Source organism: Bison bison, unplaced genomic scaffold (genome assembly GCF_000754665.1).
Source record: "Bison bison bison isolate TAMUID 2011002044 unplaced genomic scaffold, Bison_UMD1.0 scf7180017864336, whole genome shotgun sequence".
Classification (NCBI taxonomy): Eukaryota; Metazoa; Chordata; class Mammalia; order Artiodactyla; family Bovidae; genus Bison; species Bison bison.
In genome coordinates this window covers 1373528-1392515 of record NW_011494908.1, presented here as the reverse complement: position 1 = coordinate 1392515, position 18988 = coordinate 1373528, and the positions used below count along the sequence as shown (strand labels likewise).

Genomic DNA, 18988 nt, shown 5'->3' with positions numbered 1-18988 from the left:
TTGACTCATGGGAAAGACTCTGATGCTGGGAGGGATTGGGGGCAGGAGGAGAAGGGGACGACAGAGGATGAGATGGCTGGATGGCATCACTGACTTGATGGACGTGAGTCTGGGTGAACTCCAGGAGTTGGTGATGGACAGGGAGGCCTGGCGTGCTGCAGTTCATGGGGTCGCAAAGAGTCGGACACGACTGAGCGACTGATCTGATCTGATCTGATCTGATATCAGACTTTCTATAAACATTATGTCACTGAACCTCACAAAAGCCCTATGAAGATAATTGCTGATACAAATAAGAAAACAGACCAAAAAATAAAGCAACTTGTCGAAGGTTATATGAATAATATACGCCTGAGAATGTAGCCCAAAGCTAATGTTCATCTAAGACTAAACACTGGTTCAAGAAGGATACTTGATATACAACATAAAGAAAAGCTGAGAGAACCTTGCAGAGAGAGGCCCAGCTGACAGGGTGCGTGTGGGAAGAGAAGCACTGCATTTGACACAGCCAGTATGGGTCATGCCTTTGAGCCAGGCAAGTGAAACTCTCTACTGGGCAGCTGTACAGGAAAGTCAAGAGTCAGGCAGAGACGTGTGGGTGAGAGAGAGTTTTTTGTGAGGCATCAGCAGTCAAATAAATGGTGGTGACAGCTATGGATTTAGAGGAAGGCCACTGTGAAAAACACAGAAAGCGAAATAAATGAAAAAGACTCGACAGGAAACAGGAAAGGATGAAGCAGAAGAGGACAGAGAGGAGATTAAGTGGGAAGTGCCAGAAAGGCAGGAGGAAAGGAGACGAGTGTGACAGAAATCTCGGGAGAGAACTTGAGTACCACCACAAGGATTCCACCTCCAAGCATGACTGATTAACCAGAATTAACTAGAAGCAGACACTCTGTTTCTCTGATGCACCAGCCCATTTCAACTGCTCACTGTATAGGCGTCAGAGCAGAGACACACAGCAGATCCTCAGAAGCACCGCAGAGGCCCCGGCCAGTGCTGCAACAACGCACCTGCTCAGACAGAACGCACGTGATCCAGCCAGCCTCCCAGACACCTCTGGGAACACAGCCCGCCTGGCTAAACTGTACACCTACCAGTGTATCAGCTATCCAGGTCTCTAAAAGATGGATGCTAAGAACATCCTCGTTACTGGGGACATCAATAGCTTTAAGTACTGTAGACTAACTTTGTGTAATATTCTCCATTAGGAGCTTCACATATCTTTAATCCTTACACAGATTTAGGAATACCCAACATTCAGAAAACTAAGATCATGGCATCTGGTCCCATCACTTCATGGGAAATAGATGGGGAAACAGTGGCAGACTTTATTTTGGGGGGCTCCAAAATCACTGCAGATGGTGATTGCAGCCATGAAATTAAAACACACTTACTCCTTGGGAGGAAAGTTATGACCAACCTAGATAGCATATTCAAAAGCAGAGACGTTACTTTGTCAACAAAGGTCCGTCTAGTCAAGGCTATGGTTTTTCCAGTGGTCATGTATGGATGTGAAAGTTGGACTGTGAAGAAAGCTGAGGGCCGAAGAATTGATGCTTTTGAACTGTGGTGTTGGAGAAGACTCTTGAGAGTCCCTTGGACTGCAAGGAGATCCAACCAGTCCATTCTAAAGGAGATCAGTCTTGGGTGTTCTTTGGAAGGACTGATGCTAAAGCTGAAACTCCAGTACTTTGGCCACCTCATGCGAAGAGTTGACTCATTGGAAAAGACTCTGATGCTGGGAGGGATTGGGGGCAGGAGGAGAAGGGGACGACAGAGGATGAGATGGCTGGATGGCATCACTGACTCGATGGACATGAGTTTGGGTGAATTCCAGGAGCTCGTGATGGACAGGGAGGCCTGGCATGCTGTAGTTCATGGGGTCGCAAGGAGTCGGACACAACTGAGCGACTGAACTGAACTGAACTTATGGGAACAAGCATACCCCCCCTCACCCCGGTATCCCCAGGGGACTGCTTCTAAGACCACCCCACCCCCATCTACTCCCTGGATACCAAAATCCCCAGATGCTCAAGGCCCTTATGTAAATATGGACGAGTGCTTGCATATAACCTATGTACAACTTCCATATGCTTTAAATCAATTCTAGACCACTTATAATAACTGATACAATGCAAATGCTCTGTAAATAGCTGCCCGCATGGCAATTTCAAGTTTTGCTTTTTGGAACTTTCTGAAAAAATTTTTTAAAAATATTTTCTGCCTGTGGTTGACTGAATCCATAGATGCAGAATCCACAGATCTGGCAGGCTGACTATATGTTTTTTAAGAGGTAGGCCAATTGATGCTCAGTAACATCAGGCAGCTTGTGCCCATACGGCTAACAGATGTCAGAATCTGGATTCCAATCTAGGTCTGTCAACCTACAGAACAGAAACTCTGTCCACCACAGAGAAGCCACACTGCAAACAAAGGTTCCATCTAAATAATCATGTCCCTGGATAGATTCTACCTGAATCTATGGTACCAGAATACATATACAGCAAGCACTTAAATTTACTCTTAGACACATTTAAAAATAATAGTTTCAAATGTAGTTAATTTTTTACTTACCTTCTTGAGCAGCAAATGCTTGACTAGCTGAAATTACTTTTGTTAGTTCTGGATTATATCTTGTTCCCTCTGGAAAAATCACAAGATACATCTGTGAAAACATAAAGAAGATTTGGTTTGTTTTATGTGAGTGTTTTTGTTGTTGCTGTTAACTTACCAATGATAACCCTGTTAATCCTAAGAGTATTTCCCATGGTGGTGAAAAAAAATTCTATTACCTATGACCTTTATTCCAAGCAGAACAACCAAAATGCACAAATTCAATTAAGTCATGACATAGCATAGAATATATTAAAAATGCAGTCCTACATTTATTCACATGTCAGTCATTAATAATCTAACAACATTTCTAATTACATGCTAATATTCACTAATTTAAAAGCTTGCCATGAAATGCTGACTCATACAAAGCCTCAATTCATTATTGAAAGAGGTTCCCCCCACTAAGATTCTCCAAAATCACTTTGGAAAAGGTGTAAATTTTAGACTAAGTACACCTCATCTGATGGAAACCATATATAAATATATAAATCTCCATAATATAAAAGGTAATAGATATTCATATTTCAAAAGATTCCCATAGCAATGTTTATTCAGAAGATATACTTCTTAGTAATTTGGGGGGAAAAAATCCTACAGTCTCTCAAATGATGTGCATGCATGCTAAGCTGTGTCTGAGTCTTTGTGACCCCATGGATTATAGCCCTCCAGGCTCCTTTGTCCATGGGATTCTCCAGGCAAGAACACTGGAGGGGGTTGCCATTTCCTACTCCAGGGAGTCTTCTCGACCCAGGGATTGAACTCATGTCTTCTGTCTTCTGCACTGGCAAGCAGGTTCTTTACCATTAGCACCGCCTGGAAAGCTTTCTCAGATACTACTACTGGTGAATAAGAGCTGAATCAATTAATCATTGATTTCAGTGAGGAATATTAAGTCACATGGAAGTTAACTTTATAAATATATTCTACCTTGCCAATTATGTGATTAACTTTCAGAAACAAAAGAGCCTACTAAAGAGTCTGAGAAATACGTATCTGTTTCACAGCACTTAAATATTAAACAGTGAAGCGACCACCCAGATTCCATGAAAGTGGCCTCATCCCCGCAGTGACCTGAAGTGATAGCCACTTGTAGTGCTGCCTCATAAGCCTGGCAGCCCGTCACTCAGTATCATTGCACGACCACCAAAACACTAGACTCTTGCCCCTGAAAAACAGAAATGCTCTCTGGGAGCCCAAAGTGAAAGACTAGGTTATTTGAGGGCTCCCCTCATAGCTCAACTGGTAAAGAATCCACCTGCAATGCAGGAGACCCTGGTTCAATTCCTGGGTTGAGAAGATTCCCTGGAGAAGGGATAGGCTAACCATTCCAGTATTCTTGGGCTTTCCTGGTGGCTCTTGGTAAAGAATTCGGATGCAATGCAGGAAACCTGGGTTCAATCCCTGGGTTGGGAAGATTCCCTGGAGGAGGGTATGGCAACCCACTCCAGTATTCTTGCCTAAAGAATCCCCAAGGACAGAGGAGCCTGGCAGGTTGGAGTCCACGGGGTTGCAAACAGTCGGATACAACTGAGCGACTAAGCACAGCACACAGTAGGTTCTTTGCACTGACTTTCCTATTGAAAACAATTTAGAAAGCTGGATGTAACATCATCCTAAGAGCATCTAAGAGCTGACAAGATGTAAGACCAAAACTAAAGCAAACACAGAAAAGCAGAAGTAAGCCCAGAGAAGAATTTAAGAGATACAAAAAGTGAGGGAACAAAAATCTAAGGCCACAGATCTTCTGTTAGAAACAGTAAGAGTGAAACAGAAGTGAAGGGAACACCAAAAGAGCCACACTCCTGGGGTAAAAGCAAGCCAGGTAGGCACGCAGGTCTCAGAAGGTCTTGTCTCACTGCATGGCCTGGGTGGTCCAGGTAGCCTCAAGCTCAGAACTAGGCTCGGGTGGGCCCAGGGGAGAGGCACCTCCAGGGACGGGGCTAGAACAAACGCCAGTGTTCTCTTTCATCTTATGCTCGAGCTGATTTCTGCAAATAATTTTTCCAAATACAATTAAGAGCAAACAAAGATCACCTAGCACACAGGGAAAGGAGGCACCATGAGCCAGAGAGAAGAGAGAGGGAAGTGGAAAGGGAGGGCAGCTGGGGGGAGGAGGAGGGGAGAGGCGATGAGGAAGGAAAAAAGGGGAAAACTTGAACTTGTGAGCTCTGTTTCCAAGCACCAGGACAGACAACCAAGCAGGGCCCCGGGGAACGAGGCTCAGGGAGGCATGGCTCCCCTGCAGCCCTGTCCTCGGAGGGAGTGGAGAGCCACAGAGGAGCAATGAGCATTCTGCAAGGAGAATGCTGAGGCTTCTTCTGTGGGCAACAAGGTTTCATAAAATAATGTTTACATGCAGTGATTCTTCATTTGCAGATATTCATACTTTTTCTGACTTTTCAAATAACTCAGTAGATACAAGAAATCCAAATTCATACTGACAGAAAACAGTCCTTCTAAAACTCCACCTGAGGCTGAAGAAGAGGAGTCAGAGGAGTTCCTAAGTAGCTCAAGTGTAAGGTTACAAGGGCAGTTCTGCTTCTATTTATAGACTGAAGACACCAAATGTTCTCCTTAGTCCTCTTTAAGGTCAAGATTGACAACCACTCGGAAAGGATCAAATCACCTGCAGCAACCTTTCTGACGGCCAAAAATAACTGCTTACCCATATTTAGAAGGTTTTTTGCTTCAAAAACTCTGAATTATTTATTACACATGGGATAATATATTTTCAAAACAATTCTTAAATGCTAATTTAATCCTTAAATTACAAATTGAAAGTTGGTAAGAAAAAAAATAAAAATGAGCATAATCTTACTGGAGTTCCTGCGTTGATGTAGCGCTGCAGCTTTTTCCTCATCTGATTTTCATTGAATTTGGCACTTCTTTTAACATAGATTCCGCCATGCTGCCATGTTAAGAAAAAAAAAAATGAGGGGAAAGACATATTTACTACTAAAATGTCCAATGACCAGTCATCAAAAGGGTTAACTTTATTTCCAAAGGATGAAGAATAAAATCACATTTTAGGAATAAAGTTATATTTAATACATTTAAATGTTAGCCTTTAACATTAGCTCAATCTGAATACAATTCAAATAAAACCGGGTGTGGCTTATCATAGGAAACTACACAAACATTTACTTCTGCTGGCAATTAAAAATGCTTTCTTACCTTAAAAACACTTTTTTCTTTTTCCAAATCAAAAATTCAATCAGATGGATCTTAGCTTTCAGTTACTCCACTGACTTCTTATGTTGAAGCCCTAACCCCTAAATGTGACTATATTTGGAAATGGGGTTTTTAGGAAAATAATTAAGGTTAAATGAGGTCATAAGAGTGGGGCCTGATCCAATAGGAATGGTGCCTTGTAAGAAGAGATTAGGACACAAAGTCAAGTAAAGGACAGACACAGGGAAAAGACAGTCACCCGCAAACCAAAGCCTCAAGAGAAACCAACTCTGTTGACACTTTAATCTTGAACTTCCAGCCTCCACACTGGCAGCAAATAAACCTCTGTTGTAGTTTAAGTCATAGTGTGGTATTTTATTATGGGAGCCCAGGCAGGCTAATACAAACACCATCATAAAAATTGTTGTTCAGTCACTCAGTTGTGTCCAGCTCTTTGTGGCCCCCATGGACTGTAACCTGTCAGGCTCCTCTGTTCATGGAGCTTCTCAGGCAAGAATGCTGGTGTGGGTTGCCATTCCTTCTCCAAAGGATCTTCTCGACCCAGGGATAGAACCCAAGTCTCCTAAACTGACAGGCGGATCCTTTACCGCTGAGCCACCAGGGAGGTCCTCATAAAATTTAAGATAACCTCAATTAAACCTCACATGTGCACGTCACTGAAACTTTGCATCAGGTCAGTCTTTTTTTTGTCTTCCTCTATGCTAACTCGAACTCACCTGTAAAATTAACAGACTGGCTGAATTTGATTTTGTCTTAAGAATATGAGTAAAAGGAAATAAAGAGAAGCAAGGAGGGGACAGGATATAGAGGAAGGGAAGGGTGGCCTTAGATTCTGGATGTGGTTCCTTCACACATTGGCTGACTTGCCTGAGTACAGAAAAGAAACTCCAAGTGCTCTAAGAGTGTAGGTACTTACCCAAGTAAGTAAGTAGTAGTTTGGGTACTACTTACCCAAACTGAGAGGACCCATGAGGATAAAGTCATCCTTCACAAATTCTTTAGAATTAGAGCCACAGGAAACATATACTGCAATGTGAAACTTCCCCAAGCTTTCAATGACATTATGTCTCTTCTTCACACACTATTTCCTACTAATCACTTAATGTGCTTATTAAACTCAATTTTCATTAAAAAAAAAAAAAAATCTGAGTTCTTTCCCAGGTATATGGAAGCTACAGAAGTGAAGACCAGCTATCTTTCCCTTAGGAACTCCCTGATTAGTGATGAAGCAAAATATGTATACGAGTGTAATATAAGAGAATGGATACGTATTACAATAAAGATGGCCAGAATTGAAAGCAGAGTGGAAGAAAGTGTAGAGAGCTCAGGTCAGTCACAGCTGCCACACATATTCTAGTTACACTCACAGGGCTTAAATGAGCAAAAGCTCTCTAGTGCCTTTTCGATTTTTTTTTTTTTTCAAACACAACAGTAAGGTTCCCAAAACATCTGCGTTTGTTGGGACAAGGGAGCAGAGAGGATTCTGTTCTGAATTTCCAAGGTAAACTACACCTGTCAATGTTCACAAGCTGGTGGTTTAGAAACGTTTAATTTTCTGAATATCTATATATTAAAACTAAAGAGGGTGACAGAGGATGAAATGGTTGGATGGCATCACCGATTCAGTGGACATGAACTTGGCAAACTCTAGGAGATTGTGAGGGACAGGGAAGCCTGGTGTACTGCAGTCCATGGGGCTGCAAAGAGTCAGACATGACTGAGAGACTGAACAACAACAAAACATTTAAAATACAACATCACCACATATAAAATATATAAAAAACTTGACTGTTTCCTCACATTTTGCTTATAAGTAACTATTTTTGAACAACATTATTTCTGCTTCATACAGATTGTAAAAAACAAGTCCGCTTAAAAGAAAATCTTACTTCCTGGCATAAAGTTATACAACCTACTCCAGTATTCTTGCCTGGAGAATCCCACGGACAGAGGAGCCTGGTAGGCTACAGTCCATGGGGTTGCAGAGTCGGACACAACTGAGTGGTAACACAAAGTGCACTACTTTTTAATTTATTCCCATTTATACATGAACAAAATAGTTTAAAATACTTTTCATTAAAATATATTTGGATTTTATTTTCCTTTAGAAGGAAATAAGAAAAAGAAAGAGGAAATGGACAGTCAAGACTAACCTCCAACACCACAGGAACTCTGATCACGGGACTTGTGGGCAGCATGGACTGTCCAAGGGGTGACCTCCAGATATCTGTCTTTTCAGGGCTTAGCATAACTTTAGCCTCTCTTCTTTAATCGAGTATTATTATAAGTCTTATTATCAAGCATGTCTTCTATACAAATTTCATTCTTAATATTTAGAGAATTCCAAGTGTATCTGTATTAGTCACTCAGTCATGTCTGACTCTTTGCCACCCATGGACTGTAGCCCGCCAGGCTCCGCTGTCCATGGGACTCTCCAGACAAGAAAAACTGGGGTGGGTTTCCAGAGCCTCCTCCAGGGGATCTTCCCGACCCAGGGATCGAACTCATGTCTCCTGTGTCTCCTGCACTGCAGGCGAATTCTCCACTGCTGAGCCACTGGAGAAGCCCCCAGAAAACTGCATAACCATAATTTATTCAGAAAAGGCATAGAAAAATGCTAGTAATCCCCTTCTGAATATTAAAGAACCTGTTGTATAGTTTCGTGACCTGATGAGTATGATGTGATTTTAAAGGGCTTTTATAAAATAACATATACTGAATATTTATTATGTACCTGACATTCATGCTAGGTACTTTACATATATAGCTCACTATTTTTTTATATCCTACAGATAATTACTTTTTAATTTATTAAGGGTCCATCACATTTTTTATCTTAAAAAATTTTTATATGATTTTTGTACATTTGCATTTTTTAACAATTTGGGTAATCAGACATATATATATATACACACCATCACACCATTAAAAATGCCAAATAAAACCACATTAATTTAGAATGAACTGGTAAACCCATTAAAAATAAACCCAAAAAACTTAAACATTCATACATATAGAAAGAAAGAAGCATGGAAAAAAGTTACCTGAGAAAAATAACAGCCATACAGCGGGAGCCACTTGAGCCCATCTTTCAGCACATAGCGCACATGTCCGAGGGCACTCTGCCTGACGGCCAGAATGTCGGCGATGATCCAGTCAACTGCCAAGACAGAACCCGTCAGTCCCAATGATCCCCGCCACAGAAACAGAGCCTTTTCACAAGACTGTTGCGAAGACGTGCTTTGAAAATATTACTAGTAGAATTTTTTAATTTCTTTAAATCAATCCCAGACATTTGAAAAATGCAAATTCTGTGGATTTTTTCAGGTTTGTTTTTACATTTCTTAAAAGCTTCTTATTCCAGGGATATAATGCAAAAGCCATAAACCATCAAAGTAATACAAATGATGCGGGAACAAAGAATACAATAAGCTTCTCTAATTCTTAAAAGTCTAGAAAACATGAAATGATAGGCAGAGATTGGCTAAATCAAACTGTCACGTTCAAGAAAATATTCCATACATACTAATATGCTCAACAAAAGGCAAGGACATTTTATCTTTACCAATGACTTTCAGGACACAATCATAGGCTATAACAGAATTCAAAACAAAGATGTCTCAAAGTTTACAACTATGTTGGGCAAATGTGTATTCTTTACATATCAAAGGACATGTAGCCAAGCTGCTAAAAACTCTAATTATGTAGATATGTTATTACTAAAAGGTCAAAAAAACAACAAAAAGAAAGCACCAGTTAAAAAAAAAGAAAACCACCAGTGAGCTGATAACACCAAACCCAAAAAACTTGTAGGAAGAGATACGCTGTTAATTGATCTTTCCAGCAGAACAAATTCTGAACAGAGGAACTAGCCCTTCCTTCCCAAAGCAAAGAAACAGGGACCAGCAAAGGGTACAGAAGATGCCAAACAGAGGAGATGGTTTAAAGAGATTACGAGAAAATGAAGTGAAGTTAAGACAGCAAACAGTAGAGTCTTGAAGACCAGAGAAATCTGATTTGAAAATAAATGTCTGCAAACTACTCTATTTCTTCATAAGAATAAAAATGATAAAAATGAAATGTGAGGGAGACTGTTCTAGGACCTACAGATGAGTTGGAAGATAGGCATACTTGAAAAAACATCGATAAGAATCTATGAAAGGTTGGAGAAGGAAATGGCAACCCACTCCAGTGTTCTTTCCTGGAGAATCCCAGGGACGGGGGAGCCTGGTGGGCTGCCGTCTATGGGGTTGCACAGAGTCGGACACAACTGAAGCGACTTAGCAGCAGCAGCAGCAGCAGTAAGAGGGTCCAGAGAGATACTCTGCCCCTTCTGCCAAGTGAGGACATAGTGAAAAGTTGGCATTTAAGATCCAGGAAGTGGACTTCAGGAGACACCAAATCTGCTGGTGCCTTGATCTTGGATAAACCTGCTTATAGGACTGTGAAAAATAAATGTTTGCTGCTTATAAAATAAAACATTTTTTCTTAGCTTTATTCACTGAGTAGGTATTTTCTGTGCACTGAATGTGTGGCCGTCACTAGGCCAGATGCTTCCTATTCTTTTGCTTCTTACTTCATTTACCTCTTGTCTTACCTCCCAATCCACCTTATACTTTAGCAAAACTGAAATACTCATTGTCATGTGCCAGAGCTGGGTCAGATAACAGACAGGCTAACTCCTAGGTCAGTGATATTTCCTCTACCTCAAAATAACAATATTCATGTTTAAGTGATGATACCATATTCATGTTTAAGTCCGTTCAATCTAGATATCTATGTACATTCTAATAAATGACCAAGACAAAAACTCAAAAAAAAAAAAAAAAAAAAGAATCTATGAAAGGATTCAGTCACAGGATTACAGGTGTATTCAGGCTCAGGTGAATGAGAACAAAAGGAACAGATTCTTGGAGGAACATGTTTTTGTCAGGCAGGAAGGTACACATGAGCCATGAGGGGTGGCCTAGCCAAAAAAGATGCAAGCTGATCACTAAAGCCCACCCCAGACACAACCAAGAGAGCTCACAGAGAGACCTTTCCAAGTCCTGCACATGCGCCCTGGGCACACAGGGATACAAACTAACTGCAGGGGCTTCCTCAGGCAACCTTAGAAAGCTAGGGGCCCATTAAGGGCTCATAAATATTTTATACATAAATACATCCAGTGTTCTTGCCTGGAGAATCCCAGGGACGGGGGAGCCTAGTGGGCTGTCATCTACGGGGTCGTACAGAGTCGGACACGACTGAAGCGACTTAGCAGCAGCAAATACATCTGATTGTAACAGACTGAATTATGGACAGACATGCACAACAGAGCCTGTTGTTATGTAACTTGCAACTGTCAACCGGCCTTGAGTGTATGCCCATTTGCATTCCCTTTCTTGATGGGTGGCAGGAAAGCCCTATTTTGCACAGGATACAACCAATAGGAGGAGATGCTAAGTATAAAAAGGGGGAAGCCAAGAGGGATCCTTATGATCAAGTTTCAACCAAAAAGGAGTTTTCCCGAGGAATGCAGGAGGATGAGCTCTTAGCTGTGTGGACTCCTTTACGCGCTGCACCATGCTGGACAGAATATGCCACAGAAGATTTAGCCGATTCAAACATTAAAAATTATTCTTCTGGAAAAATGTTTTGTCAATTAGTATAAATCTCCCTTTTTTAAGTCATTCATCATTTAACTCTTTCTTGATGCTTTCAGAGGTACAACTAAAACATCTCTAATTTGTCACAGCTCCCTTTTAGAGAGAAGCAAAGACGTCCCCTACAGTAAACGAACGATCCCCAGCGTGTGTGTCTGTCAGGCAGCAACACCTACTCTACTGAACATCAATTATCACTTTTCTCGTCTCCTTACCCACCTCCCCTCTAATTCAAATCAATTAAACAGGCACTGATAAACATATTTCTTCCTAACCATGTCGTAGAAACTAAATAATCAAGTTTGTTAAAACTAGACCTAATGTAAAAGTAGAGACTCAGAATAAATGGAGAACTCAGTGTATTGTTTCCAGGCTACAGAACACTGTGGAACAAATTTTGGTACAGGCTAAAAACAACATTTGGTATCTTTTCCATTTTTTTAAATTTGGAGGAATTTGAAAATGCATTTTTATATTAAACACACATGGCTATACTATGGCCTAGATACACCTTCCAATAACTCGAAGGAGAAAGTTTCAAGTTTACAAAATGTTATGTTTGTAATGAACTTTCCTGGGCTATGCCCTTACACTTTTGAAATATTTAGTGAAAAATTTTAAGAACTAACATAAGTAGTCAAAGGGCTTCCCTGATAGCTCAGTTGGTAAAGAATCGCCTGCAATGCAGGAGACCCTGGGTCAGGAAGATCCCCTGGAGAAGGGAAAGGCTACCCACTCCAGTATTCTGGACTGGAGAATTTCATGGACTATACATACCATGCGGTCGCAAAGAGTCAGACACGGCTGTGTGACTTTCATTTAAGTAGTCAAAACACATAAGCTTGGTGCCTCCAATTTTTTCAACTCAATTATCTTTTTTTAAATTTTTAAAAATTCTCAACTAGGTTTCAGATAGAAGACAGCAGACTACAGCTGAGTTACTGATGGCTGGGATATTACCTTAATAACTATTCATATTTTGTGTTCCAGCATGAATAACTTAATTAAGAGATCAAGAAATGCAGCTGTGTAAGAATTCTTCCATGGTGATCCAGCTGAGGCAGTGCCTCAGTTTATATTATTAACTTGGAAGAGAGGAGGGAAGGGCAGAGGAGAGGCAGCAAGAGAAGCGAGGCGCTTCTCAACTGTGCTACTATGGAACAAGAGTTTCCAATTCTTGAGGGCACAGTGTTGGCTGAAAGGGACCCTGCACATGAAGTACTCGCCTATCACGGATGCAACGTGACCTAGGGATTAGCCGTCATCAACACCATCACGCCTACTCTTGGCTGCCCTTGAGCCAGGCTCTCTGCGAGATTAGAGCCAGGTTATGGAAACTGCCTAAAAGCCCTGACCAGTAGACATGACTCACACCTGACCAACAAGGCTCAGAAAGGCTAAGTCATCGGCCCCAGACACACAGCATGCTGTAGAACAGCACATGAACTGGGGTCTGACTCCACAGCCCAGGCCTTTCGATGAAAGTCTACTCACCATTCACGCTGCTAGTTAAGGAAAATGTCACCCAGATCAAGGAAAGGGAATGTTTCATAAGATTAAAAAGGTCCAGAGTGTTCAAAGCAGAGAGTTAAGGAAGGCGAAGGGAAAGGAACAGTGGCCACCGCAGTCCTGCTGACTCTGGAGAAAAGTCAGTCAACAGTGACAGAGAAGACAGAGATGGCGAGGGCTCACTGCAAGTGAAACCAAAGGAGCAGAGGGACAGATTGAGACGCCAGCTCAGCGCCCAGCCCGGCCAAGAAAAGCCTCCTGCACTCCGGCAGGCCTTGGAGAGCATGAGCTGTGAAGTCTGAGCTCAACAGCAGTCTTTGAAATGTTCTTTCTGCTTCTGACATTTTCAGTTTACTCGATGGTGGTTTTCAGGGTCTCAAAAGGGTTTCATAAGGGCCCACATCCCCGGATAAACAAGGGGCCTGCAGAACCTCAGATCATAGGCAGAATTTTACGTGCCCATATTCTAACTGAAGCCTGCAATTCTAAAGTAATTTAAAATCTCTGTCTAGTTATGTTCTTAAGCTACAGGTTTTTATTTATGGTCATACCACCGGTTTATAGGATCTTAGCTCTCCAACCAAGGCTTGAACCCCAGCTCTAGCTGTGAAAAGCACAGCGTCGTAACCATGGGACTGTCAGGAGATTCCCCGGATTTTTTAAAGGACTCAAAAAGCAACCCTCCTAACGGCTGACTGGAGCGGGGCCTGCATCCAGGTCAGGGGAGGGCATGGATGGCCCAGGTTCTTGCCATGAGGCGTGCAGCTTTCCCCGTCAGCCGGCGCTGACTGCCGCCCTCACACTTCCCGCAATACCCTTCCAGTCCCCAAAGTCCGCACTGGGGAGTGAAGGACATAAAGGCCAGCGCGTGGGGAGCACACGGAGGACAGCAGCGGCCTCGGGAAATGTTCAGAGTCCTCAGTCTACAGGTTTGAGCTGGGCCCACGGCTCTGTCCCTACAACACTCTTTCCATTGAAGCCTGGAAAAAGGCAAGTTGGCAGGGAACCTAAGGAATTTTAAGAGAGACCTTTTAAATAGAAAGCTAGCTCTAAGTGAAATTAACCAGGGGTTCAATATAAAGAAAAATGGGCTAAATGAGCCACTCCCTGTCCTAGAACCAGAAATCCTTTTTATCTGGATGTTGGAACCTTGGTAAAGATTGGCCATCAGTAGCAGGACCGGAATAGCAAGACTGTGTCACTAATAAAAAGCTCGATATGACTGGAGAAAGCGTGAAAATAAAGGAGGAAGTCAGGCTGCTTTATAGACCAGAGTTAGAAACAGACTCTGACCACAGGGCTGGTTGCTTTCCTAAAGTCAAATGTAATTAAGTCAAATAGTCTTAGCAGTTAGGGTAATAAAATTAGGGAAATACAAATACATCAAATTCCTATTCACTTTGTAACATCAACTCTTGACCTAGAAAACTGAGTGTAACTATTAATAAGCTAAGTTGAGAAAGAGGCATCTCTCCTTCATAACCTTTCCGAAGGTATAGGTAGTGATGAAAGGAACTGTGAAGAAACACAGCTGACAGGGTGAAGAGAAAGGACAGCCACAGGCATCAGTGATTTCCCAGTCAGGTGTTAATCATTCTTCGGTCTGTTTTTAGTCTTGAACTTCTGCTTACTACATTTTTAAAAGTAACAAAAATGGAATTTAGGAAGTGTGCATCAAGAGCAGTTACAGCTTTGAAAAAATAATGAAGTTGGATGTCTTTTTGACTGAAGTGTTTGGAGAACTAAAAAGTACCTGAATTTCTTAGTTTGGATTCTGTAGCATAGTTATATAAGATGCCACCCTTGGGAGAAACTTGGTGACGGGGTCATGGGAGTCTATGTACTATTTTTGCAAATCCTTAGAAATCTACAATTATTTCAATATAAAAAGCTTTTTAATTTTTTTTTTTTAAAGCACCTTGACCTAATTTAAAGTACACACTGCTATATTGGAGACCAGAGTCTTCTGTGATTCTTCTGATAGAAAAGGAAGCTGTAACTAAACCAAAACATCTGAAGAAGCAAAAGGAACTGCAGACATCAGAAAATAATACTGTGTTTAGGAATAAATACAAATTGGTACAACCTTTCTGTAGCCTAACAATAAAAAATCTAAAATGTTCATACATTATGATCCACAAATTTCACTTCCAAAAACAAAACTTAAAAAGGGAGAATACATGAGTCTTTAAAGAGATAGTCAAAGAAAGAGAAAAAAGGAAAGAAAATAGCTTATATACACCCAGCAGAGGGACAAGGAAAATTCATAGCTTTCACAGTCCTATTTTTCCAAAACAGTAAAATTACAAAAATACAAGGTTACATATAATATCTGCATTGAAAATTCAAGTTTTAACAACAACAAAAAATCCATTTAATTTTTTAAAATCAGAACATTACTTTGAATTACTTCTCTACTGTGTGTGGAGAGACCCAAGTTTCATGCAAATGAAATACAAACCTGTGCTTTGATGATTTGCTAAATATATTATATTTTCTTTATTTTTTGGCAAATCTCCATATAGCAATATCTAAAAGATAAAATAAAAAGAGAAACATTATTTTGATATTTTAAAACATGTACTACGGTAACATACAAAATATGACAATGTCAAAACACTGACAAAAACATGACGTCATGAATATGCCATCCATGATTAACAACTATTAGACTTCTCTTAGGAGCCTTAGAGACCATCAACAACAGCATATGACTAGAAAGAAGTTGAGCACAGGGCGGGTTAACGGTCATTAAGAGAAACAATGATCAGTCATCCTCCGGAATTTTTCCTGATTTCTCACAATATCTGAAACCCTGTTCATAAGGTATATCGTTCTTCAAAGAGCCTACGGGGGAGACACAGGTGTGCACACAGCACTGTGATGAAACATAATGCAAATATTATGAAAATACAGTCTATTTTAAAGAACTCTCAACCGCAGAACTGCAGTAGCATTTGTTAGGTGTGGTAACAGCACGGGAGATGATGAAGGGACATCAGGAAGGGGGAACGAAGGGATGGAGTGGCAGCGTCTGGGGCCAGCATGGGTGCGCCTGGCAGGGTCTGGGTCAAACCGGGGCTGCACGCAGTCAGGGAGAGGACCGGAGGGAGAGCTGAGCCAGAACGCAGTGTCTGCTGAAAGCCAAGCTAAAGACGAAAACTTTACCTGGGAAGTAATGGGGAAACCTGGATCCTGATTGGGACTCTATTATGACTCCATACAGAGCTCCCCAGATGGAGTTCAAGTGGTCCCTAGGAAGGTGGGCTGCAGGAGAGGAGGGGTACACAGTAGGCTGCAACTCCAGCACTCATGTTTCACGTCTTTAACTGGGGGTGGGTACGCAGGTGCTCCTTACAGGAGTCTTTCTGTAGTTTTGCATGTCTGAAATACTTCATAATCAATCATTTCAAGAAACTGCCAGTATATTTTTAAAGGCTTCAAAGGAAATGACTCCTAACAGTGTAATTTTTTATTCAGGGCATTTCTGTTTTCATATCTTGTCATCATGGATTATTCAAGATTATGAATTAGCTACAGATCTATCTTTTTCCTGATGCTGGGGAAGACTGAAGTAAAAAGGAGAACAGGGTGGCAGAGGACGAGATGGTTAGATAGCATCAGCCACCCAGTGGACAAAAATTTGGGCAAACTCCGGGAGAACTCGGAGGACAGGGGAGCCTGGTGTGCTGCAGTCCACAGGAGACTCATGGACTCTCTTTGCAGTCCACAAAGAGTCAGACACGACTTACAACACGACTTAAAACAACACAACTGAACAACAACTATCTTTTTAGATAGTCACAGAGATTGTCTTTTGAATATAACACTACTCATTAATATCTTAACAACAGAACAAAGGACTCTGTATCTCTGTAGATAAATGTAACTAGATGTCAAAGTTCTGGAGACCAGGGACTCGGAATGAGATTTCTATTATCTTCCTCAGAAAACTATACAGCACTATGTGGGTCAGTCAGTCAGTCAGTCAGTTCAGTCGCTCAGTCGGGTCCGACTCTTTGTGACCCTATGGACTGCAGCCCGCCAGGCCTCCCTGTCCATCACCAACTCCCGGAGTTTACTCGAACTCATGTCCATTGAGTCGGTGATGCCATCCACCCATCTCATCCTCTGTTGTCCCCTTCTCCTCCTGCCTTCAGTCTATGTAGGTAATATGTGTTTAAATATTTGCTTAGTAATCTTTTAATATAAATTGAGCCTCACTGCCCCCACCCCCACCATCTGAGCCCTCTAGGTCATCCCAGAGCACCAAGTTGCTTGCTCAATAATTTTTTATTAATAAAGTTTATCAACACCAAAACAAAAAACCAAGATCAATGACTTGATCCACGCAAGGTTAAAAAGTGGAGTCCTAGTCTGTGAGCGATCCACCCTCTCAGCAATGAGCCAGAGTTGCTCTGGGACCTCTAGGCAGGACTCACTGGGTTCAAAGCACTGCGACAGAGAACTCTGGCTTGACTTCCTTGGACAGGATACTGACAATGACAGGCTGCGGTTTTATTGATTCAATCTGAAAACCACTCTTTGGAGACCTGCCTGCCCTCAGGCTGAAGGCAGTACTTGAACCACCCAGGGGGACTCTCCTTCCCTTTCACTTCATTAAGAGACTACAGCCTTTGAAGGCAGCTGACAAACAAGTTATTAAAAGGATTTCTTTTTTTTTAGTTTGATTGTGGTAGTCATTTCATAATGCATACCTATACCAAAACATCATAATAACATGAATAGGTAAAATTTTTATGTGTCAAAAATAACCTTAAAAATTTAAGTAATGGGTATTCACAGGATGATAGTTATCAATCATATAGAAAACATAGCACTGCAAACTTTATTTCCTATAAAACTAAATATATTCCACTTTAAAATAAAACAAGCATGGTGAGGGTGAAAAGAAAACCACAAACATAAGCACAGTCATCTAATCTCATGACAAACAATCTCCAGCAGGGAAAACGGCCACTACACGCAACGGCAGCAGAGTAGCGTCTGGCCATCATCTGGTCCAGGACCACAGCCTCCCACGGCAGCAGGCCGAGCACAGGCCAACCACGCTGCCTTGCTCGGACCCGTGATAGGTCAACAGTACCACTTAAGAAGACCCCACACCTTCAGTACTTGCACTTAGTCCACATTCTATATACCACACTGGCCTTAAAACATCAGTTTCCTACTTTTGTTTATAGACACAACCATTAACCAAAAGAAATAGAGGAAAGAAATAGAGAAATAGAGAAAAGAAATAGAGGAAAACAACAGAATGGGAAAGACTAGAGATCTCTTCAAGAAAATCAGAGATACCAAAGGAATATTTCATGCAAAAATAGGCTCGATAAAGGACAGAAATGGTATGGACCTAACAGAAGCAGAAGATATTTAGAAGAGGTGGCAAGAATACACAGAAGAACTGTACAAAAAAGATCTTCACGACCCAGATAATCATGATGGTATGATCACTGACCTAGAGCCAGACATCCTGGAATGTGAAGTCAAGTGAGCCTTAGAAAGCATCACTACGAACAAAGCTAGTGGAGGTGATGGAATTCCAGTTGAGCTATTTCAAATCCTGAAAGATGATGCTGTGGAAGTGCTGCACTCAAGATGCCAGCAAATTTGGAAAACTCAGCAGTGGCCACAGGACTGGAAAAGGACAGTTTTCATTCCAATCCCAAAGAAAGGCAATGCCAAAGAATGCTCAAACTACCACACAACTGCACTCATCTCACACGCTAGTGAAGTAATGCTCAATATTCTCCAAGCCAGGCTTCAGCAATATACGAACCGTGAACTTCCTGATGTTCAAGCTGGTTTTGGAAAAGGCAGAGGAACCAGAGATCAAATTGCCAACATCCGCTGTATCATCGAAAAAGCAAGAGAGTTCCAGAAAAACATCTATTTCTGCTTTACTGACTATGCCAAAGCCTTTGACTGTGTGGATCACAATAAACTGTGGAAAATTCTGAAAGAGATGGGAATACCAGACCACCTGATCTGCCTCCTGAGAA

At 41.5% G+C, this 18988-nt stretch overlaps 1 protein-coding gene across 1 annotated transcript in view; it reads right to left on the bottom strand.

The window, feature by feature from the left end:
• Positions 1-18988, bottom strand: part of AGPAT5 (1-acylglycerol-3-phosphate O-acyltransferase 5) — a 172027-nt gene that overhangs the window by 16796 nt on the left and 136243 nt on the right. Inside the window, exons 3-6 of the mRNA XM_010854081.1 lie at positions 15427-15496; positions 8856-8971; positions 5438-5527; positions 2578-2668 (exon numbers count right to left, since the gene is read on the bottom strand). Coding sequence (XP_010852383.1) covers positions 2578-2668; positions 5438-5527; positions 8856-8971; positions 15427-15496 — 367 coding nt within the window. The remainder of the gene's footprint in view (positions 1-2577; positions 2669-5437; positions 5528-8855; positions 8972-15426; positions 15497-18988) is intronic.